This window comes from Aphis gossypii, chromosome X, assembly GCF_020184175.1.
Source record: "Aphis gossypii isolate Hap1 chromosome X, ASM2018417v2, whole genome shotgun sequence".
NCBI classification, from domain to species: Eukaryota; Metazoa; Arthropoda; class Insecta; order Hemiptera; family Aphididae; genus Aphis; species Aphis gossypii.
The window spans coordinates 38,706,339-38,732,307 of NC_065533.1; the positions used below are offsets into that span (position 1 = coordinate 38,706,339).

At 26.8% G+C, this 25,969-nt stretch overlaps 1 protein-coding gene and 1 long non-coding RNA gene across 2 annotated transcripts; one reads left to right on the forward strand and one right to left on the reverse strand.

Annotated features, from left to right (window-relative positions):
* Nucleotides 1-11,566: 11,566 nt before the first annotated feature.
* Nucleotides 11,567-17,609, reverse strand: LOC114125739 (uncharacterized). The gene is made up of 6 exons (XR_003592539.2): nucleotides 17,143-17,609; nucleotides 16,970-17,055; nucleotides 16,811-16,890; nucleotides 16,527-16,735; nucleotides 16,233-16,454; nucleotides 11,567-13,224 (listed from the first exon to the last, which is right to left on the reverse strand). It is a non-coding gene; the product is annotated as an uncharacterized LOC114125739 (long non-coding RNA).
* A 3,488-nt stretch (nucleotides 17,610-21,097) lies between these two features.
* On the forward strand, nucleotides 21,098-24,682 carry LOC126551584 (uncharacterized). Its single transcript, XM_050205383.1, has 8 exons — nucleotides 21,098-21,157; nucleotides 21,878-22,070; nucleotides 22,378-22,548; nucleotides 23,079-23,186; nucleotides 23,274-23,480; nucleotides 23,758-24,014; nucleotides 24,304-24,484; nucleotides 24,564-24,682. The coding sequence occupies exons 1-8, from the start codon at nucleotides 21,098-21,100 to the stop codon at nucleotides 24,680-24,682; spliced, it is 1,296 nt and encodes a 431-aa protein (XP_050061340.1).
* The last annotated feature ends 1,287 nt before the right edge of the window (nucleotides 24,683-25,969 follow it).

Consider the following 25,969-nt stretch of genomic DNA (forward strand, 5'->3'; position numbering starts at 1 on the left):
TTGCAATTTTATTATAATTATGTAAACAAAAATAGTTCAGTTACAGAAAAATTAAATATGAAATAAAATATTCCGAAACTATTTCAAATTTATGATACCTAGTATATATTTTGGTGTCCCGTCATTTAGACGCTGCCACTTTTAGACTCGAGTCAATGTTGACGCAAAACAAAAATAAAATATACATAACATACCTACGTAGTTTGCTTTGAGAACGGAACAATAATAGGCCGTGTGCCCGGTCACCATATGCTTAGTGCAATCGTGCCCTACACCGACCGATTTGCGTGTATGTTTGTATAGTGACTCAAGAGAAGTCAGAAGTGAACGGGTTCACCGAGCTAAACTCCGAGTACTAGTGTGCAGTGGGTGTGTAGATGTATGTTTAAGCTTAAGCTAATAGACAAATAGTTAACTCTTATAAAAATGGTAACTCAGATGAAATAGTAGTAAAAAATATGGTATAATAGAAATAGGTTTTACGGCCTTTTTGGCCCAACATAATAAAATATAATAATTAAAATAATAATATAAACAATAGGTAACTACTAGTACAAATATATAAGAACTCACACTAACAAAAATGTATAAATAATAAAGATAACTCACTTACTCACAATATAGTCGATGCACGGCTGACCAGCTGCTATCTATTCCTTAATATAATAAATGCACGCGCGCGCGCGCTAAGTTGCAATATCAAGAACACAACAAATATAATACAATAATAGTATAAAGAACCAGTGGCGATTCGCGCACACAACTACACAAGAATATAAAAAAAAACTACAACGCGATCAGAGCGATGAAGTTTTGTTGGAGAGCGAGTTTTATATTTAAATCTCCATTAATCACTTATTTTGAAGGTAGGTACATAGATTGGAATTTCGGACAGAAAAGGTCAACGTAGGGAACTACAATATTCTATCCGCAGTAAGTGAGTCGATTTTACAGAATGCATATGAATAGGCCATTTAATATTTAGCATAATATGCATCAATATTGTTTTTTTTGATTAAATCAATAAATTTGGCATATCATAAAATGTATACAATAATCTATAATATATTATGACAACCATTTTACATACTTGTAAGTTATGGTAAAGTTGATGGATTATGTATGCTTCATTCGAAAAAATATGTCACGATAATAATTAAAATTATATTAATTATATTACGAACAGCGTGAATGAAATGATGTAAACTTGAATGGGTAATAAATAGGGGGGAACTATTCATGTTATTTATGTTTGAACGAACAGCCGGTTATATTTGAGCTACCTACCGCCTACCACTCCTACCATCACAATACACGGTTTTCAATGGTGGATAATGATGCAAGATGAAGGTGTGGTATAATCTTTACAGGTACCTGATGCTGTATGTACCACTCCATTTGTGAAGAGGCGGATTAAATATTGCGCTTAGTCAGGTAATCTTAATACCCTTATTCTTCGATGTTAGGTAATAAAAATATACTGCTTATTGTTGGTGTTGGTTGATGATGGGTGGCGTTTGCGTAAATTCCCTCTGAACAGACAATAATTGGGGCAATGGCGAGAACTATAAAACTAAAAAAAAAACTAAAAAACTAAATGATAAATATTTATCCTGGATAAAATATTAAATTACTTGATTAATGTACCTAATTAATAGTTTTAACTGATTTCTATACTAGATTTTTTTTTGTGTCTTTCATCACTTTTTAGGATAATATAAAAATCCTTTCTCACACAAGTTTGACCTTTTTTTATGAAAATTAGCTAATTTTTAGGGGTTATATACATCCCCTCTCCTTGCAATAAAAATTTCTGTCTACGCCAATGTGCATTAGTATATTCATTTGAATAATTTATTTTTAGTTGTTTATTTTAAAATTGTTTAACTATGCCATATTCTTATATTACCTAAAATTAATTAATTAACCTAACCTATCTATCATGATAATTTATTTTTATTATTAATCCTCTTCTCTGGTATTTTATATTGTTACTTTTATGGCGTTGTGCGAATTTCCAATTTGAGGGGTACTCGCTCAACTGTTCCACTGTTTTACGTTTAACACTATTAATCATTATACCAACCTTTTGCCGTTCCATAGATTGAGGATCATTTGGTTCATGAATAATGTGTTGTATTCTGTTCACAGACGGCATCATTTAAATCATATTTTATATTTTTTTTACAACATACTCAACGTTGCATGTTATTCATTAATGTACGATAAACGCGAAACTTAAAGCCATTGAAAACTCGTAATGATTTCAATTTTCACTCAACATATTATTATTATGTGAATTCATTTTTAACGCATCGAAAGACAAAGGCACGCTGTATTACATCCGTCGCATATAGCTACTCCGATATAAACAAACGCATTTTTAATCCGATGGAAAACGCTGCGAAATACGCAGCGTTCGAAACGCGGCGTATACGCCGTGTATAACTCTGGCCTTAATCTCGAGCCACTATATACACGGATTTCATAAGGAATATCATATTTAGTGAAGAAAACGATATAATATACATTTAATTTTAAATATCATTATTTACCTATTTTATACAAAAATTTATTAAAAACAGATCATTGTTTTAGTATCCAATTTATCATACTTATAAAATAAACTGGTGTAAACCATAAACGATTTAATCAATGATAATATATTAAATATATTATGTACAATGTATCATATTTTCTTGATAGAATAAATTTTTTTAAACAGTATAATATTCACCATTAAAAATTATATAACATTATATTATCAAAACTTAATAATAATTATTCTGGAATAAATAAATATTTATAATTATTATTTTAGGTAGACCCTATGTCCTATATATTATATATGTAACAATAATTTCGAGTGACCACATTATTCAAATACGATAAAAAATTTATAATTATAACAATGCATTATATTTTTTAGTGTACGGCGGGAAGTAGGAGGATACAAGTATTCTGCAGTAACTCCGCCTCGTAAATATTAAAACTCGCCCTTTCATTTCTCTTATGTAATGTTGTTTGGTGAAATTTTTTATACCACTATAATAATAAGTTATTTTTTATTATTTGTCGTATTTTTGTTTATATCGATTTCATGTTTTCCAAAAATTGGAGGAGGTCAGTTAATAATCCTCAACATACTTCTTTAAAATTTTTAATTGATACTAAAAATGTTAGTTACTTGAATTTTTTTATAATTAAAAATGAGTAGGTAAAATATGACACGATCAAAAGTATAAGGTATTTTTTTATACTATAAAAAAATGTATTATTAATCTGTACTAAAGTAATGGATCACTCTACCGCAGTAGATCACCTGCTATACGAATGCCCAAAATTTGACTCAAGACTCGTTTTATCTTCGTATGTGTACGTAATAATGCATTAACCATTATACATAATAAAACATGATTAAGCTGAAGGAATGTGAATTCTATATTTCGATGGTAAAGGTAGTCATTAGTATAATTTGTATAATTTGTATATTTGTATAATCTTTCTTAATTTTTATATATTGTCATACTGATTATAAATATTATTAAAGATGTATTATAGTAGGGATGGCAACTGGTGGCCTGCGTACCTACTTTTTTTTATCTAGTTTGCTACATTTCAAATTATTTTATAGAGGTTTGGAGTTTATCTGAATTTTATTTTATTATATTTTTTAACATTAAAACATATTGTAGATATAAAAAGTAAATGTTAATTATAAATTAAATTCTAAAAATTAGCCCTTTAATAACTCCAAGTAGTCCATCCCTGCATTACAGAAACACAAAAATAATAGTATGTTATTGAGACAATAGTTCATTAATTAAAATGATCAATAACAAAAGTCTTTTATCATAAATATTTTATCGTATTTGTATAAAAGAAAAAAGGAATTGTCTGTCCTATAGTTGTATACTTGAGTATCTAAATTGTATTTAGCATTTTTATTATTGTTTTTTAAAAAGATTGTCATCACATTAATTTTCCGTTAGTAATTATTTTAATAGATTTATTTATTTTATTTAATCGTTTTTGTCAATTATTATATTAATATTTAAAATACTTTTAATGTTATTCAAATGTTCTACGTGAATGAAGGATATTATAAATCATTACCATATTATTACATACTTATTGAATGCATCTTGTTTTGTACCATTTAGGCAATATTATAAAAAATATTTAGTAGGTAGGTACTAGGTACCTACCGATATTAATTATAAGCTTAATAGCCATAATTGTACCATATATGTTATACCTACATACTCATGTACTTTTGAAAACAGATTTGTCATATTGTCATAATATAAAACTAATAAAGTACATTTTTGTATCTACTTTATCTTTTAATAATAATAATATCATTAATATCCAGCGCTCTGCTATTGAAAAAGCATTGGTGTGACAACACGCGTACTCGCGGAATAACCGTCACGCGACATTCGCGGAGAAAACAACTCGTATGAATAAAATTGTTGCTCCAAAAATAAATGCATTGTGAACGACAATATTAATATGCTATCGTTATTATATTCAATATTAAGATAACTTACCAGAGGAAATTGGTCATCCGGTAAGTTTATTTGAATCTGCAGGTCATTAAGTTACGTTTTGAATACCTACGATGGAAAACATACTTATTAAAATAATTGGCCTCTTTTAAATAAAGAAAAATACTCAATTATTAACTGTATGTTAACATGTTAATTAAGTACCTATATATTGAATAAAAGTGTTGATAATTATTCATTTTTTTTTCTCACTCGTATTCTACATGTAGTTTAAGTGCGTCCAAATAATACGAGTATATCTGACAGAAGGTCGCATTGTCAATATCTTTAAAAACGTTTCGATAACAATACAATTTACAAAAGAACATTTTATATCATACCTGGTACCTACAAATGTTATGTACTATTAACACAATTATGGTCAAAACCTTTTTCGTTTCTATGGACAGGATGTTTGAGTCGTTAAAGACACACTATACACCTACCCGGATATTCGGAACGGGTTTCCATTCCATTTATACCTACGATATGTATTATAATAATGCAGACTACCGGAGTACAGTATAATAATATCATATATTTTAGACGCCACCAAGTCGACAACGCTTTTGTAAATCAATATGTTATATTATTCATATTATATAATAATATACAAGCATGACACATGAAAAGTTTGTAGAGAATTCAATTGACATTTCTCCGACACATCCGGACCGAATTGTCGGCGCCAAAACGTACCATTTCCGTCCATAGTCTTATTATACTATTAAATCACGTAGGTACTCTATATTATATTCTAACAAAGCGTAAAACATGTGTGATCGATGTAGCCATATGCATATTATATTATTATATACACTTAATAACTCATCCAGTTCTGTCTATCTTCGTCCTATCTTGGCCATCGGAGACCGTTACGATTACTACCCGTCTTAAAATGTAAAGTATAATACCTACCGACTGTGATGGTAGTTTGTAACGTCAGCTGATGGCCAAGATGAACTGGACGGGTTATAAACAATATTATTATTATTCGCTAAATAATAACGTATTATAATATAAAGCAGTAAAAAGGCTAACGATTCTATTCTATTTTCATACGATATTAAATAATAATGTTTCAAATATATTTACATAAATTTGGTATATATATATATATTTATGTATAATTGATTGTGTATTTTACAGTAACTCCGCCTTGTAAACAAAAAACACGCCCGGCATTCTATATGGCGTTAACAAGATTTTTTTACTACCACAGTTTTTTTTTTTTTAATTTTATAATTCCTACCTTTTGTTTTTTGTAAATTGACGTCTTTCGACATCATAAACACTGTACGTTTGTGCATATATGTCACTTCTTCGTCTATATAGTAGTTATTTGAGCAACTTTTTGCACTAGACTCACATTATTACCACTGATCTGTGCATATATAACGATTATATTTTCAAGACTGTGGTAAAATAAATGATCTCTGAGTTAATATAGCTCCATATTTTTAACTACACTGGTATACTGGTATAAATATTATTTTAATGTATTAAGGTCTATTCTCACTGGTCCGGGCCGAGTTATATAATTTTTCAGCACGTCAGAGTAACCCGGGTGTTAGCATTCACACTATTCCGGGTGTACCTACAACTTTGTCGTCAGTTGTGATCAAGATTTGTAACCACGTGATCATACATTATATTTAAGTATATTTTATAATATTACTTGCATAATTTATAAATTAAAAATCAAAGAATATTAGGTACATATTTGTAAATAATTATAGTTATTCAAATTTCAAATAATTGAGTATACATTTTACCAACATTTAAACTTTAAAGTAATTATAAATAATTAAATGACTTCATAAATTACGTAAATAATATAATACGTCGTAATAATACTTGTCGTAGCACTCGTACTGGAACAAGACTTCTTTACTGGACGACCTTTTTTCAAATTTTTTTAAATAGGTAATTAGATTTTGGAACAATTGCAGTTTAGCTTCCAAGTGAATTTTTTTGATTTTTTATTGAAACATATGTATTTCAACGAGTTAAGAACAATAGTGTAAAGAAAAATTGCGCAAACCATTAATTTGAAAATTAAAAATTAAATTTTTAAGTTAAATTTCAAGGTAAAAACAGAGCCAACAGTTAAATAACAAAATTATCAAGTATAGTGGCTCCGGTCGCCTAACTCTAACTAGTAGGGGGCTCGCCCCCCCCCCCGGAGCTAAAATAGCTAACCTGATGGAGGGGGAGGGGGGTTGGCGACCCCTACGGAGTCGCGGGCGGGAGAGCATACCTGCCCTTCGGGCAGCCGGTAACCTCAGCGATTGTAAACTGCGCCCAAGATAAGGTAAACACAAAATCACACATGTAAACTGCACCCGGGTAAAATTACAGGTAAAATACTTAATTTATTACAGATATATAATATGAATAATTAAAAATTAATTAAATACAAATATTACAAATAATAACGTCATATTGTATAACATATTACTTATTAGGAATTAAAAATGAAATATAATTTAAAAAATTAAAATAATTATAAATATTACAAATAACAATATAATATGGTGGATACATATTCATAAATTGGAATTTAAATAGTGCAAGAGCTTTTAAATTAGAAATGCAGCTGATAACAATATATTTCAACTCTTTGTTGTTTATTACTTTAATAAGTCAAATTGTAATAAGTTTATAAGTCGGGCGCAGTTTACCCTATACCTTTTTAACATAGATAAAAATTCGGGCGCAGTTTACACTATACCTTTTTAACGTAGATAAAATTTCGGGCGCAGTTTACAAAAAAAAAGATCATTTGGGCGCAGTTTACATATGCCCAGTAACCTAACCTAACCTACCACCTCCGCGTGACATTAGACTATTAGAGTATATGTATAATATGTACCTAGTAGTTATTCCGTGCATATACGTAAACACGTAAAATCGCAAACTTTGAAAGGATATAACTTCCAAAATAATGATTTGCACAAATTTTTACAACGCCACCTTAGATAGGCATCGGATTAAAATACATTTAAAAATATGATAAAAATGTAAACTTTGAATATATGAGAACAAAAATTGTGACCATATTTTCCGCAAGAATGATTTACAAGATATTTGTTGTTTAAATTTTTTAAGTTTGTATCACAACAAGAATTATTAAGGTTTTCAAACAAAACTGCTTTACATAATATACCTAATGCACTACGCGCAGCTTATAAAGCTTTTTTAATTTTTATGAAATTATTTTAAATGTTTCCAATGTAACAATTTGTTGCCGTACCAGCAGACGTATCAGCAGCTGTACCAGCCGTAGCAGCAGACGTACCAGCAGCCGTACCAGCAGACGTAGCAGCAGACGTAGCAGCAGCCGTACCAGCAGACGTTTCAGCAGACGTACCAGCAACCGTACCAGCAGACGTACCAGCAGGTACCAAAGCAGGCTGAAGCTGGGTGGAAGCCTAAAACTCAGCAGACGCTGCTGCAGCACATGTTTAACGGAAGTACGTTTGATAATTAATTTCATTTCAGTTAACATAATAATATACCTACTTTGATTAAAACATTGAAATTTTAATTGATTACAGAATGCCATACCTGTAAAAAAATAGGGCACAAGGCTGCGAGTTGCAATTGTATGAGTTAAAATTTTACAGTTTGGTCCTCAAATTATCATAAATATGATAAAAATGTAAACTTTGAATATTTGAGAACAAAAATTGTGACCATATTTTCCGCAAGAATAATTTACAAGATATTTTGTGTTGAAATTTTTTAAGTTTGTATCACAACAAGAATTATAGAGCTTTTCAAACAAAACTGCTTTACACAATATAATGCGCTACGCGCAGCTTATAAAGATTTTTTAAATTTTATGAAATTATTTTAAATGTTTCCCGCACATAACAATTTGCAGCCGTACCAGAAGACGTATCAGCAGCTATACCAGCAGCAGTACCAGCAGACGTACCAGCAGACGTATCAGCAGTCGTACCAGCAGACGTTTCAGCAGATGTACCAGCAACCGTACCAGCAGATGTACCAGCAACCGTACCAGCAGACGTACCAGCAGGTACCAAAACAGGCTGAAGCTGGGTGGAAGCCTAAAACTCAGCAGACGCTGCTGCAGCACATGTTTAACGGAAGTACGTTTGATAATTAATTTCATTTCTGTTAACATAATAATATACCTACTTTGATTAAAACTTTGAAATTTTAATTGATTGCAGAATGCCATACCTGTAAACAAATAGGGCACAAGGCTGCGAGTTGGAATTGGCGCTATAAAAAATGTATTGATGATATTTACGATAATTATGTTTTTATAACAAATGATTAATATTTTTAATAAATAAAATGTCTTAATCGTATAAAATATCTATATCAAAAATTCAAAGTTAATACAACATAACATTAATAAACAACTACTTATACCTAATAGGTAAATATATTTGCCTATAATTAAAATATTACCATTTATCCTAGCCGTTATTCAATGTTTATTGTTTTATTTATTGAAATTAACATATTTATAAACATTAGTAGGTATATATTGCAATGTATGTATTTAAATGATTTTTAGGCATGTATAAATCTAAACAAAAATTGAATATAGTTTGATTAGATTTATTATGTTAAAATACTAGTTAGATATTTTTAATTTATTGATAAATCTATTTTTCAGATAACCGGAAAATCAAGATTAGGCCACCCCGCAAGCCACGGCAGCGGAACAGGTTTATGACGCCCACTTGTAGGTTGCAAAAACATTTTAGTACAGAAATATTTTCTTTTAAAAAATTACCTATATTGGCCTCTGATACATTAACAATTATATTTTACTATTTATAATTATTATCTGTTATAGTAGGTAGTATATACCGTATGTATATAGTATATACCTTAGACTTCTGTTTTTTACTTATAACTTATAACACAATATATCATATTACCTATTGTGTTTATAATTATATTTTTGTTAGATTTACAATCTATATTTTATACAATTAATTATTATTTTCATTATAATATATAATATATTATATTTTGTTATAGCCTATAAATACATGATAATTACTAATTACCAATTAGGTGTTCACATTTATATTTATATTTCTAGGCTTTTTTCCGCCTACCCTGTAGAACACGTAAAATTATTAAATATTTATCTAAATAATTATAATATATATTTTTTAAATACAATCTTTTACATGATGAGCTAACAGATAAATTTAAATTTAATTATTTAGACAGTAAATAGATCATCTGAGGATTTTCAATTTATAAACAGATATTAATTGTACTTTATTTTTGTAGATGAACCAGAAGCGGAAAAACAGGATAATATTACAAAAAAGTAATTAATTTAATTTAATTTATTTTATGATAAAAAAAATTTTTCTTGATTTTTTATTTATATGAAACCTAGTTTCAAAGAAAATAGGAAAAACATTTTAGTTTGGTATCTTACTTGCAAGTGTATCCACACTTATACATTCATTATTAACTTTGATGTGAAAAGTAAATGATTTAATTCTCTGGTTGGGTACAATTGTTGTTTTTTAATGTAACAAAAATTAATAATTTACATAGGTAAATGAAATAAATATAATAATATAATATGTTTACAATAAATTATAAAATAATCTAACCATCAAAAAATAATTAGCTCCATAATAATAATATACAATAATATAATGCATATCATAATGAATGACACTAACTGAATTATATTTCTTAAGGACCTTAAGTCCTAATGATGGTAAGAGTAGGATTGGATAAATCTGTTATGTATTAACCACCAAATTATAATTTAGAACTTAATTTTACTCGATATAAACAAACAATTAAAATATTAAAATAAAATAAATTATTACACCAATACTTTATAAGATATAAATTAATTAGAATTGATATTTTTGTTTTTTCTTTTCCTTCATGAAACTTGGCATTAGTCATATAAAATTTCATATACCTTGATCAATAAAATTTTTGTGATTTTTCATTATGATTTATACTAAATGAATACAGCAAAGGTACAGTAGGGGAGTTCGGGTACAATTTTAACATTTTTGATAATATTATTTATTTCTAAAAAAATACAAACTTTTAAGTTCAGATTTCGGACTCATTTTAAATAACTTATAATCTTTATAAATTTGCTCTTTCATTGCTCGTAAAACTGTGTATTAAAAAATATTCTAATGGAACCTTCTATTTGTAAATTCTTGTTGACTCAGAAAAGGTTATAAAATATATTAAATGTGAAACGCACTGGTTGACGGTATAAAGCAGAGTAACTATATTGACACCGTACTACCGTAGATAAAGATTTATCGATAAAGGTAATCAAAGATATATATAACAATAAATAATATAACAATGTAGAATAATATAAATAATATAGAGATATGATTAATATCTCAATACCAATGCCCATTCATGCTAACTGCAAAAAACACTAATGCATTTGTTGCTTGTTGAAAATTATCTGAGTCATTTTGACCTTGCCTTGTTCCCAAATCTATACCTCCATAGAATATACCATTAAGATAAATAGTCTGTTTTCTTATAGCCATTTCATCAATTGTAATATTACAAATTACTGAACCCTGTGTTTCAATGACCTTTTTCCTAATTGGTTCAAACGCTTTAAATGTGAATCCTGGTTCTTTGCCAACACCAGAAAACCACTTTTTAATTGTTTCTGAATGTGGTAATACATTTTTAAACTTTTTCTTACATAATTATAGGCCTTAGCTGAATAAAATTGAAGAGTTAATGCAAATGATCTAATCGCTGGCGAATATTTTGCATTGTTTGATTTAAGACTTCTATTTAGCACCTCTTTAATTGATTCTGAGGTATTGTTCTAAAATATTAAATATACTATTAAACATAATACTACGGATGATTTACTTTAAAACAAATAACAACCAGACAGGGTTAGTTATAATATTTATTGTAGTTGTAGATTACAAAAATACACTAATAAAAATCTATTGCATATTATAAAAATAATTATACAATATTTCTAAGCCACTTTCTACAAAGATATGTTCAAAACTTTTTGTAATATTTTGGTTTATAATTAACAAATAAATTACAAATAATTACAAACATATATAATATATATATATATAGTATATACATTATACATGCACAACAATGATCATATTTTACAAATACCTTAACATCTAAATATTAATTTTGTAGTAGTTAAATGTATTGAGTACATTTTACGTTATACTTTATAACCTGAACATGCTACCACTTACATATTTTTTGGTAATTCTAAGAAAAATAGAATATTGAGTACAATAACCTGAACCTACTCAAACATACTTAAAAATATATTATATTATCATTTTATAATCTAATATTTAATTATACAAAATATTAAAAAACAAATATTACTTATTAATTTTTTTATTCAACGCATCTTAAATTATTTTAGGTTCTAATGTATTTGATTTCAATAACCTTTTTTCAAATTTGGGATCAATAATGATTCAGTGTGAATAAATAACAATAAAATTACATACATTTTTACCCACTAAAATGTGCGCACTCTTTCCTAAGTCCTAGCCAGTGTCGGTCTGGCTTATGTTTGGGCCCCCAGTACAGTAATTTACAAGGGCCCTCTTACAAAAAACAAAAAAAGGTGTTTTTTTTTACATTTTCCATGTACATTTAATATGAAATTATAATTTTTTATCATTAAATAATTAAATTAAATTTAGAAATTTAAAATAATACTTTTAATACTAAGTAAATAACAAATTCATTAAAATTAAATACATATTTTAGTTGATTGTTGTATACATATATTTATAAATGATGATATAGGGAATAATTATTCATAATATTGTAAATTGTAGGATGCAAAAAACAATCTATACTAAATACTTATGTAATTATTTTTTAACATAACATACAATTGAAGGTACAAAAAAATATATTATATATAATATAAGTATAGGATACATAGCTAATTTATTATTGTAGTATTTCACACAAATTATTCACAATGTATTCAAATTATGTTTCCACCTTAAATTCATAAATAATACAATGATAATATTTTAAAAAATGAATTAAATCATAATTTTAAGAAAAAAAAAACAGTGAAAAAATAACTACCTACCTATTGAATAGTTTTTAAACACTTACATTTATTTAATATATAGCAAGTAGGTATTACTTATTACTACTATTAATATATTGCATTATAGCTGTATGGTTTTAAAGTGTTTAACCAAATCTTGATTCAAGCTTGTCTACACTTTTCTACCATTTTTTAATTGTACAACGAAAATGTTTTTGAGCCTTGATCAAAATTTTGATTTTCTTTGTGTGTCTTTTAACATTAAACAATGAGTAATACTAGAAAAAATTTCTGCCATCAGTTTTGCACTCCACCCAAAGGTTTTGTATAAAAATAAATAGTAATCACCGTATACAATAGTGTTAATATTAATTTTATAACAAATAATATCCCCATCAGTCCCGAAACAAAAGTACCAATAGTTGTAAACCATCCCCAAAGTTGATGTAATTTATTTTCGACCATATTGCTTATTGTCTGTTCGCCAATAAGATATTTATATTGTAGACCTTGATTAGTCGTATCGTATCCCATATATTGTCTTATTAAATTATTTGTAGCAGCATTCACTTCTTGTGGAAACAATATATGTTGCTGAAAATAAACAAATTCATCTGTTCATTACTAAACACAATTACTTTAATTTATATTTATGAAATGTAGGTAAGTAAAAGACACATTATTATTCATTTATTAAGGTATATAATATTAAAGTTATATAAAGTTATTTAAGTTTATCATTTTTGTACATCATGTCATCATTATGAATATAGTTATTGAAGGTCTGTGATTAAACATTTTCTTACATAGGTTACAAAAAAAAATATTGACATTATTCTTAAAACATTTTTAGCTATTCAAAAGTTTGTATATATCATCTCTGTTTAGACTTTTAGAGCATACCTACAATATAAAAAATGTATGTACTATACAGCTAATAGCTATATTATATTATATGATATGAAAATATTTATATTTTATTTAAATAACCTCAGTATTTGTTGAAAAAATTTGAGCCCATGTAAAAAAAATATTTGGCCAACTCTGCCCTCCCCCCCCTTAAAAAAAAATTCTATTGCCGTATCTGCTTACACTTCATTATTTAATACAATAAAATATAATTAATATACATATGGCAATAACATTTTTGTATAATATAATTTATAATATTGAAATATATTTTCTGCTATTTTGTTATGACAAGTACATTTTTCCTATAGGTATAGGTATTTAAATTATTTAACTAATTATTTATATATTTAATAACTTGAATAAATTGGAATGTTAAATCATCTATTTCAATATTCTGTTTGCTTATATTTTCTTCTTTTTATTAAATTTCTAGTTTAATTTTATAAAAAAATTAATATTTAAATATATTCTCCTAATATAGATGAGTGCCTACTGCGGACTGATATATTGTTGTATATATACTTTATTAATTATTACATACATATAGTTTTTATTATTAGTATAGGCTATTGTACCAGGACAATGTATGAGAACAAAAAATGTTTTATTGGGCATTTTTTCCTTCCAAACAAACAGTTAGTTTTTAAAATAAATAACTGAAATAATTAACTTATCAAGATCCACAATATATTTTATATTAAATTAATATTTTATCCCAGAATCTAAATATTAATTTTGAATGTTGTCCATGCGTGTGCAAATAAAATTATTCAATTTAACTTATTTGAAAATAGTGTTGTAAGTACATGGTAATTTTCTTATTCTTATATAAAATATTTTTAAATTAGTTAATACAGGTATAGCATTATAGCTACTATAGGTATCTGCTGATTTTATATTTGTAAAAATAACTTCAAATGCATTTAGTAAATCTACTAAAAGAAGATTAATTAGAGAAGAGGTTAATGATTTGGTTTTTGTTATTGGGAATAATTATTCTGAATGTGAAAGTAATGTGGTTTGTGTTGAAAAAAGTACATCACCAATTATACAACTTGACACAAGCCGAAAATGAAAAGATATGAACTACTGCTAAAAAAGAATATTTTGAAATTCCAACTAGAAGTGGTTCTGTTTTTGCTAGTAATATTTATGTGAAAAATTCTTTGAATTCTGAACATAATATTATTTCAAGTTCAGAACCGGACAGCGGCGATAACTTAATTGATAACATACTGCATAAATTATCTAACTGGGCTGTAAAGCATAAAATAACTAATGTGACATTGTCAGATCTATTAAAAGCAATGCTTTATAATTATAAATGATTCCATGTTTTTCCAGTAGATGCTAGAACTCTTTTACAAACTAAAATTTCTAAACAATCTTTAGAAGTTAGTGAAATGTTTCTTAGTGTGTGCCACCATGGCTAAGAGTTCAGCTAGTCAATTTTGTCTTATTCTTTGCTATATTGATAAATAACATATTATTTAATCTCCCGTTTTCTTAGTTGATTTGTATTGGGGAAAACAAAAACCAAAAAACAGCAATCATTTTTATCTGAACTTGTTAAAGAGCTAAAAGAATATGTGTTAATGGTATTTATCTGCCATGTGGTAAGAGAAATATAGAAGTCATTTTGCTGTGATATGCCTGCTCGTAGTTATATTTTTGGGACAAAAGGGCATAGAGGGTTTTGTTCTTGTACAAAGTATACAACCACGAGTGTATATTTAGAGTGAAGAGTTTGCATCCCTGAAGTAAATTTTGTCAAGCGTACCCATGAACAGTTTGTAAATAAGGGCGATGATGATTATCAAATAGGGGACATGTCTATTTTAACTAAGATAACATGGTAGATAAATTTCCCAATGATTATATGCATTGTGTTTTATTGGGTTGTGTCTAAAAAATCATCTTGCTCTGATTGGGAAGTATAAAAAATGCACCACTTTCAGCCCGTTCATTTATCAGTTATTTAAATTTTAAATTAAAAAAAATCATTAGTCAATAGTCACTACACCAGTCCACTATGATTATATAAATACAAATTTAATAATATATTGATGGATTGTATACTTTTAGTGGCACATATGATTAAAGATAGTATGGTTGCAAGACTAACCATAATAATGTGACACTTTGACTTTTAATTGTTATCACAACAGCTACCAGAACCGAGCATTAGCGCTTCAAGCGTTAAAATATTGAATCACAAATTTGAATAATAATTAATATAATAAATAATATACTATATTTTTTAATCGTTTTATGAATTTACACTGTAAAAAACACAGAATCACAAATTATAAATTTGTATCTTACAATACTGCATAATGTATTATTGCATTACATAATTCTTATATTTTAATAAAAAATAACATATTTTTAATGATTGAAAAAAGTATTATATATTATAGTCACTTCAGTATTAGTTATAATTTTAATCAACTACCTACGAGTTTTGGTATTTTTTTTTTTAGTTTTTTATTCATTTGATTTTTAATAAATGTGTACTGTCTCATTCTCATTATGTCAAACTTGCTATATTAATCTGTGAGCATATCAGTTTGATGCACAGTACATTTAAATGTCAAAATATTATTTGTACTTAAAAAATCTGACAATGTTTCATTAAATTGTAGTAATACTAATATTTACAAAATGTAGTATTTTTAAATTAAAATTACCTTTTATTTTTTTGTTAGAAGTTAAACAGTTAATATGATACCATTCGCCACAGCTATCTACATACTGTTTGTTTCCAGACACTTAACTTATATTCAATAACTCATTGGAGGATATTGCTCCAGTACAAATTTTTGATCAAATTTACTGATAATATTTTCCAGATATTGTAAAGAGTTAAGTAAATTATTAGAAGATATACCAATAACCAATGTCAGATGAATCTATAAAATGAATTAAAAATTAAAATTATATTATTTATTAAAATTTTTACTGAAAAATGTATTTTATTTTACCTTCAATTATTACAAGTTGTTTTTCAATAAACTTCATATAATTTGTTGAAAAAGAGCTTAGATTATGAAACGAAATGCTTTTATAATAGTAATACTTTGATTTTCAAATACATCTATATCAATAAACCATTTTAGTGGTACTTGTTCATTTTAAACAGTGTTTTGGTACATAATACAGGTGCTATATTGTCAAAATTGGAAATGTCAAGCTGGAAATAAAAATAATTTGCTATTAATAAGTTAACAAAAATGTTACCAAATTATTTATATAAATTATAAAATACACTTTAATTTTTTTCTTTGTTGGAGAAACTGAACTATAGCAATGGTCATGTATTATGCTGAAGTCCTTATGGTTTATGATCTAGAGCAATTATAACAAAAATTACAAGCATATTAATTGTTTGTCCTAAAATAATATAATATTACTGATAATCGATTACTTATATTCTGGTTCACTCAATATTAAGTTTTTATTTGCTGGAAAAGGAATAACACTTTGTCGTAGTTTCAATATTTTTATACAAATCTATAATTTACGTATAATATGTACAAACAATGTTAAGTATTTCAGTAATTCAGTAACTCTTTATTCACATTTATATTGTATACTTACAGAAGATTTTGAAAATTCTTGTCCTGAAATCTTTGTTTTAATTACATCAGTTTCGTGAAAATGTGCACCACACGCTCGAAATCTGCTTTTAAGAAAAGTACGAAGACTGTTTTCCCATTGATTTGTAAGTTTTTATTTTTTGTCACACCAAAAGTAGATTTTTCTTTATCAGCAGCACAATTAAAGACACAACATTTCATTTTGACGATAAAAATTGTCAATAAAATTTAATTAAATATAAATGTATATGTAAATCAGAACACTCAATAGTCAAAATTATGTAGCATGTAAAAAACGTTGAAAACAACGTATTCTTAATCGTGTATGTACTTTTTCACATTTTCGCAGAAAAATAATGTGCATAATATTATCAATTCTGATACCTAGTACTTAATTTACACTCTAACCTTCCCGCCTCTCAGTGAACCGTGACTTATCAAAATCGCATTTTTTTGTGCTGAACTCGTGAAAATATTATGATAAGTGGTAACCGGCTTCATTTTATCATTTTTATCACAATCACCTATCATTTATCAGTTATTTAAATTTTAAATTAAAAAAAATCATTAGTCAATAGTAACTATACCAGTAGGTACACTATGATTATAATATTATACTGTAATAATATATATTTTATGGATTGTATCTGGTTACTTGCTCACTTTCATGATTATTTTGTGTGGTGTTAATGCATAACAGCGATAACATCTCACTCTAAATCTCCGATGTTATCGTTTGAAAACTACGGGTAGTAAAACTTAGCTTTAGCTCAACATTACTGTTAATTTGTACTAAATTTTGAACATGAAAAAGTTTTGCAGAGAATTGAATTGATTTTTATTGGTAGCAACTATGAGATTACCTACCGGGGCAAATAGGCAAGACGCGTAATTAACCTAACCTATCGTTTAGAAAATAAGTAGATAAAGTCAACGAATGCCAAGACCAATAACAAAGATACTCCGATATAGTTTATGTGATGAGAAAAATTTGCTATTTGCTACCTTAAAAATAATATAATTTAAAAACTATACGCTGTGTGATTTACTTTATAGAAATGCCCCCCCCCCCCTGAAATGTTTTGCAATATTTCATTTTTGTCGGGCGCTATTAATGACTGGCTGTCACGTTTGGTCCGGTCGTGCAATTTCGGTAAAACTGCCAGACGTCTTTCTGACGTGTATATAGTTAGGTATTTATCTGTGATTCATGATCGTCTGTTTATAATGTAGTAGTATAGTTGATTGCACGATAAAAGTAATTTTGAACTGTCATAACCTATTCACTCATTGCTTAAAACGCATAAACCGTACGACCTATGTACTTTACGAATCGCGGAAAAAATGACCACGGAAAAAAAACCCACGGAAAAAAAACCCAAAAAAAAAAGCCCACGGAAAAAAAGCCCACAGAAAAAAATCCCATAGAAAAAAAGCCCAAAAAAATATATTATACATATATATTTACATTTATTTATAGATACATACTTATTAGCAATTCAATTAAATTTTATATTGTTTTAACTTAGCTTTTTATTGTTAATTATCATTATTATACAGTTAAGTTAATTTTCATTTTTTTATGTATAGATATAGCCTACAAGTTATTATTATAATTAACCTTATAATTCAACAATTTACTATTGTATAAAAGTAGTATTAGTAGTAGTAATAGTATTAACTATTGATTATCGTTTTGACACCATTTTATTATTGTCTCAAATGAGAAAAATGTAATCAATGATTATTAATTAACCCTTAATAAATGTTGATTTTGCTTGAATAAGTTTAACTTTTTTATACCTAATAGTATTTCAACACCAAGCTTACTTCAGCTAGATTTTTACACTCAAATGTGTTTAATATTTACACATTTTGTTGTTAATTCAACACATGATTTCTATGTGTGATAATTAACAATATAATCTATATTTTACCCTGTCAATAAATTTCATTTTTATTGCCCAACCTTTGATAAGCATTTTGAAGTTTAATTTAATTTACATTGCTGATATATTTATATATATAATATATAAATCAATATAATATAAATAAGCTGTACTTTTCCAAGTTTTTAACCAGTCAAAATATTAGTTGGGTAATAAAATTGAAATTTATAGACAGGTATTTTGTACCTATATCCATTCCACTTAAAAATACAACACTTGGTTCTTGACTGTTGTAATAGTAGGTACCTACATAAATAATTCACTCAGTACTCAGTTGCTCAGAAGTAAATCCAAAATTAACGGTTTGTTTTATATTTTGTTCTACATTTTTCTACATACCTACTACTATTATGGATATTATAAAATCTAATAAAGGGTGTGACAAGCTATGCTACAATGGCTATACATATGTTGTAAAGCATATTGGTAAATCCAAAATAACTTGGAGGTGTTCAAAGAGGTCTGCAATGAAATGTCCAGGAGAATTATACACTGATCTACAAAAAGAAGAGCCTATGTCAAAATCTGATCATAACCATTTAGGAGATAATGATAAAGTAAACGTAGAAAAAGCTCTATGCATTATGAAAGAGCAGACAAAAGCTGGTTTATCTAAGCCACTTGAAGTTTTTGCGGAAAATATTTCTAAGTTGGATGGTGGAACTAGAGCCAAGATGCCAGTAGAAGAAAATGTTAAAAGAACATTAAGAAATCAACGTTCTAAATTAAATCCAGTAGAACCAACTAGTCTGGAGAATTTGGTTATTGATGGTACGTACCTAAATTAATATATATACAAATTATTAATATTACTATTGTATTTAAATTTCAATATTGATGTTTAACAGATGAGTGGTGCACAACAGGTCATCCTGAGTACAACAATTTTTTAATTTTCGACAATGGCACTGATTCAGAACAAAGAATTTTGATTTTTGGCACGGTAGAAGGTATGACAAATTTATCAAAATCTAATACTTGGTACTTAGATGGTAATTTTTCATTAGCACCAAAATTATTTTTACAATTGTATGTCATAAGAGTAGAGGTAGATGGCATATTTATAACTGCAATTTACTGTCTACCCACTGTGCAAAAGGAGTCACATAACTTCTATAATTCGTTAGATTTAGGTCACATTTTCAACTTCCCGTATAAATATTACATAGTATTCAATAAGATATCCCTTATAGATTGTTAACAAAAAAAATATCTATGAGAAGCTAAGTGGAAATTTCTATTAGAAGTTATTTAGTTACTTCGCATGACTAATACAATGCGAGGTTTGATCTGCTTAAATCATTTATGAAGTCTATATGAAGTTAATCATTAATTTGTATTAGAAGTTAATAAGTAACCTCACATAGACAATACAGTGTGATGTTTAGTCTACCAAATCGTCTATGATAATTCTATATGAAGGTAATCATTAATTGTACTGGAAGTTAACAAGTAACCTCACATGGACAATACAGTGTGATGTTATTTGTCTACCAAATGGATAATTGATAATTCTATATGAAGTTAATCATACATTTCCATTAGAAGTTGATTAGTAACTTAATATAGTAATATGGTAAATAGTATATAATATATAATATAATAATTATATATAATGTAGATCACATCATGACTCATCTCATTCAAATTAATATAAATTACCACCACGCGTCCACGCGGCGCGCATGCGCTCACTGTAGTTATTATTATAACTATTTTAAAATACATGTTAAAACTTATAACACTATACGTAGTACGTACTATCAAATACATGTATTTAGTTCAGTGAATGCATATGTTTACAGACGTTAAAGAATGAATAAATGCGCACGATTGAATCGATTGATATTTTGGCGGTAACTCTATTGTTAGGCTTTGTTAATTATTTGTGGTTTTGCGAGGTTAGCTTTGATTATAAATGCGTGCGTGTCGCGTTGACTGTTTTTGTGACTTGTAAAGTTATAACGTGTGTTGTCTTTTTACGACTAATTTACGTGTCACGCAACAATGTTAAGAAATATGCGATCTACGGGACGAATCGAAGAAACCGAAAAAACTGATCTTTTGGTAAGTACCTATACTATACATACTTACCTATAATACATTTGTTATACATAATTTAGTAGAGTTATGTATTTTACATGAGTATCAACCCAGGGGAGGATTTAGGGTTTTGAAGCCAAAGTTCACATATCATGTAGGTATATAGTAAATTAATAGATGAAGTACTCAAATATATCATAATTATTTAATTTAAACTACTGCTAAATATTGAAAATATTTATTCCAGGAAGGCACCTCACCAGTTGAATTTTATGTGGGCTTTATAACTTCCTAAATCTGGCCCTGTAGGTTTTTATCTAATATAATTGATATTTTAATTATTGAGTATTGATAATTTGACTTGAAAATTTCATCTTTATTATTCCAATACACAAAAAAAGGAATTATAAAGCTGATTTAAAATAATAAAATGTTAGTGCTCAGATAATATAATCTACTATTTTTCTGACAGAAATATTAAAATAAATGGTACTTATACAGCATTTTACAGACTGTAAGTGTTAACAAATGTATACAAAATAATAATATTTTACCACCACTATACCTAGGTGTGAAGTTTGTATTTACACGTTTAAGTAATTTAAAAACTATCCCAAGTGACATAGTTTTACAATATGCCTCAATTATAATATAACTTTAAAAACCTTTTACAAAAATATAGTACAATTATATTATTATAGGTATACGAGTATATGCTATTGAAATTAAAAATTAATTTTTCAGTGGAATGTGATAACATTTTTGGACTCAAAAAGTTGTTCAGTAGTGCCACAAAGTTGGCTTGTTAAAAATCCAGGATCTATTGTTAGATGTAAATGGCCTAAACATAAAGTTACTAATAATATGATAATGAAATATCAAAAACCCTCTGAAGACTGGTTAGAGTATGATGTAAAAATTATTGGTTTACCTTATGGTAAGAAATATTTACTATATTTTAAGTATTATATATATCTATATATATATATGTATAAAATCCAATTACTATTTAATATATTAGCTATAGGTAGTTATATTAATAATATTTGTGGATAGGTATTTTTTGGTACCTATTAAAATTGTTACTGGATTTTTAACTAGATACTTTCCTACCTAATATTATTGTGGGATGATGATTAAATATTATATATATTTAGATATTTATTAACATTAACATTAAGCATGTGTATCAACATTTAAATTTAACTATATTCATACTTATTTATTTTATTGATTTTTCAAAGATTGTTATGAAGATGCTCTTAGTCGTGAATGTTTGTTAATTAATGAATCCTCGTCAGAGGCTGAACCAATTCAATCATGTAGCATTAAAAAAACTAAAAAAAAACAAAGGGTCAATATGCTTAAGAGAAACCTATATGACCTAGAACATAATACAGAAACAATGACGAGTGGTATTGTTAAAATTAAGATATATATATATTTAATACTTAAATGCAAGTAGGTACTTATAGATTTTTATTTCAATGTTGTATGCCATTCCACTGCTATAAATTCAGTTTATATAATTATTATTATAGTATAATATACTATATACTATAATATAATATTATATTACAATCAAGCATTTTATTAACTTTTTTTTATTGAACTGCATAATTATAGTTATATAATAATAGTATAAATTTTATGTTTTTTTTTAATTTAGCTTTTTATTCATGTTTATGTATTATTATTATACTTTACCTACTTATCATTCTTATTCATTCAACTATGCATTTTAAGATATATAGGTATTAAAAGTAAATTGTTCTATATCAATAATAATTAATGGTATACAGGTAGCAATTCTGAATTTTTTATACTTATATAGCAATGGATATTATAGAGGAATAGCATCTATACTATAACAATATTAACTATTTATATGTATTTAAAATAATTTTACAAGTTGTTTAATTCTATAATAATTACTCATAATTAGATGATACAAGCCCAGAATACACTCCAATAAAAATCACAAAAATGTCTGGTGCAGAAAATATAAATGGGTCACCAATAAATTTAAGATTATCACCAAACATTATATCTGGTAAAGTGCTTATTGAAAGATATTATTTATTCATATATAATTAAACTAATTAAAGATTTTAAATTTAAATTTTTTTATTTTAATCAGAAGCATTTAATGTCTTAAATAATAGTTGTTTAGTTACAAACAACTATAGTGATGAACTCAATATAATTGACATTCAGAATCATGAAAGTACTAGTAATGCAACCCGACGTCAGCTATTTAACAATATTGATGACCATATTGAAAGTACCAGTAGAATTTATCCTGAAATTGATAGAATTCAAAATAATTCATTACAGAGCTCTTTAGGTATTTACCTATATATTTAGTTTATTTACATAATGGACATTGGTTTCAGTAAAAATAAATTAACTTATTTTTCTTAGAAAATTATTAAATATATTATATACAAATAAGTAATGATATTAATTATACAACTAAAACTTATGAGTATCCCACCATATTTACTTATTGAATTTTATATGATCACAAGTTTTTCTAGGCAAAATGTATATACCTATAATTGTCTAAAATGCTATTATTAACCTTAACCATAATAAGCTAATTATTGTATAATATTTTCTAGTCGACAATTATAATTCTCATGAATTATTGAAAAAAATACATGAAACAGTAGTTTCAATTAACATGTATGTTCAAAGGTTGGATGCTAGGATTGATAGATTGGAAAAGACAAATTTGTTTATTGAAAAAAATTCATCAAAAATGACTGCCTCTTCTTTTGATGATACATTTTTGAATTTGTTTCCTTTAAAGTCGACAGAAGACTTAACTAATATTGAGCAAATGATAGTGAATGATAAGGAATTTGAATTTAAAATGGTAGGTTTATTACTTTTTAGCTTTGCTATACATTAATTTTAATTATGGTGTTTATATGTAATATAAAATACAAATTTAAAAGATTTTTATCAATTTAGTGAAATTTAAGTATAGGATATATACTATTATTTTTTTATATTTATATATTTTTGCAATTTATACAAATGGTTGTAATGACTTATATAGTATAATAAATTATTATAAAGTAATTAATTCATTAATAATAAATTGTATTATTGTGCATTTGTACATATGTTATATTATAATATTAACTATTATTGGATGTTAGAAATCTTACATGGAAATTGTTGGCGGTACAGATGCTAAAAATTTAATTAAAAGAAATTTACAAAGATTATTTTCTAATGTTTTGGCTAAAAAATGTTCTTGGACTGGATCTGGTAGAGATAGTGAAACTAGAGAAGCCAATTACAAATTACAGAGCTTAAAAATCATGGCCTTTATGTTAGGTACTAAAATATATTTTTTAAAATGTAATGTTTCACTAAATGAAGTATATTATTATTATTATATTTAATTTATTAATAGAGTTATGCCGACTTAAATTCAACTGTACAGATTGTGAGTTTGAAAAAAATATTAAAGATTGGTTCAGACATGGATATCAGAGATATAAAAGAGACCTTGAAAAAAGCACTGAATCTTAATTTTAATTACCTTCATTGATACTCAAATAATTAAAATACATTTTAATATTTAAAAGTAATGTATAGTGCCTATATTGTTTAATGCTATAATCTTCCTATAATATGTATTGAATGTTACAGAATAAAACTCAACGAAAAAAACGTACCACAATATCAACAATGTCGAGCAGAAATTTTAAAAGATTAGTATCAATGGAAATTAGTCGATTAAATCCTCTCAATAATTCTTCAAATTTAATAATCAACACTACTGCAGCTTGGCCAAATGAATCTTCTGCCAACAACACAAATCTTTCACCGGTAATGAATGTTAACAACTGTCTATTAAATAGTGATAACAATTCTACAATAACAAATAATATATGTGATACTATTATACCACTGTCCAATCATGTAATGAATCAATCAACAAATAATATTAATGTCGAGAAAGAAATTTATTTCCAACAAGATGACTTACAACTAAATGTATTTAGTGATAGTTTACTGTTAAGTACTATGGACACTGAAATTGTTAAACCACCGACATCTCATCTAAATCAAAAATTGTGTAAACTCTCTTTAGATTATAATATCTCTCATAACGCAATGAATGAAATTCTTTCAATATTTAGATCTGAGGGTCATAATAATGTTCCAAAAGATGTCAGGACACTTCTAAAAACTCCAACTACCCACAATATAATTAATATAAAACCAGGATCTTACATTCATATCGGAATAGAATATATGTTAAAACCCATATTAAAAATGTATCAACATTATTTCAATATCAATTCAAATAAGATAAAACTTAGCTTTAATATTGACGGATTGCCTATATCTAAATGTTCTAAAAGTGCTTTTTGGCCTATATTAATGTCTATTACAAATATACCGATTTTAATTAATAAAGTATTCACTATTGGAATTTATCATAGTGACTCAAAAAAACCTTATGATGTTGAAGAGTTTTTAAATCCTTTTATTGAGGAAATGTTAATAATTTTACAAAATGGTATTATCAATGACAATAACATTTTTAGATTTTCAATTAGTCAAATAATATGTGATGCACCAGCTAAAGCTTATATTCTTAATGTAAAAGGTCACATGGCTTATTTTGGATGTAATATGTGTATTGAGGAAGGTGATTTCATTAACGGAATGACATTTCCTGGTGTGGATGCTCCACGTAGGACAAATGAAAGTTTTCGCAGTAAGACCAATGAAGATTACCATAAAGGACCATCTCCCCTAGAACGTTTACCTATTGATATCATTTCTGTAGTTAGTCTTGACTATATG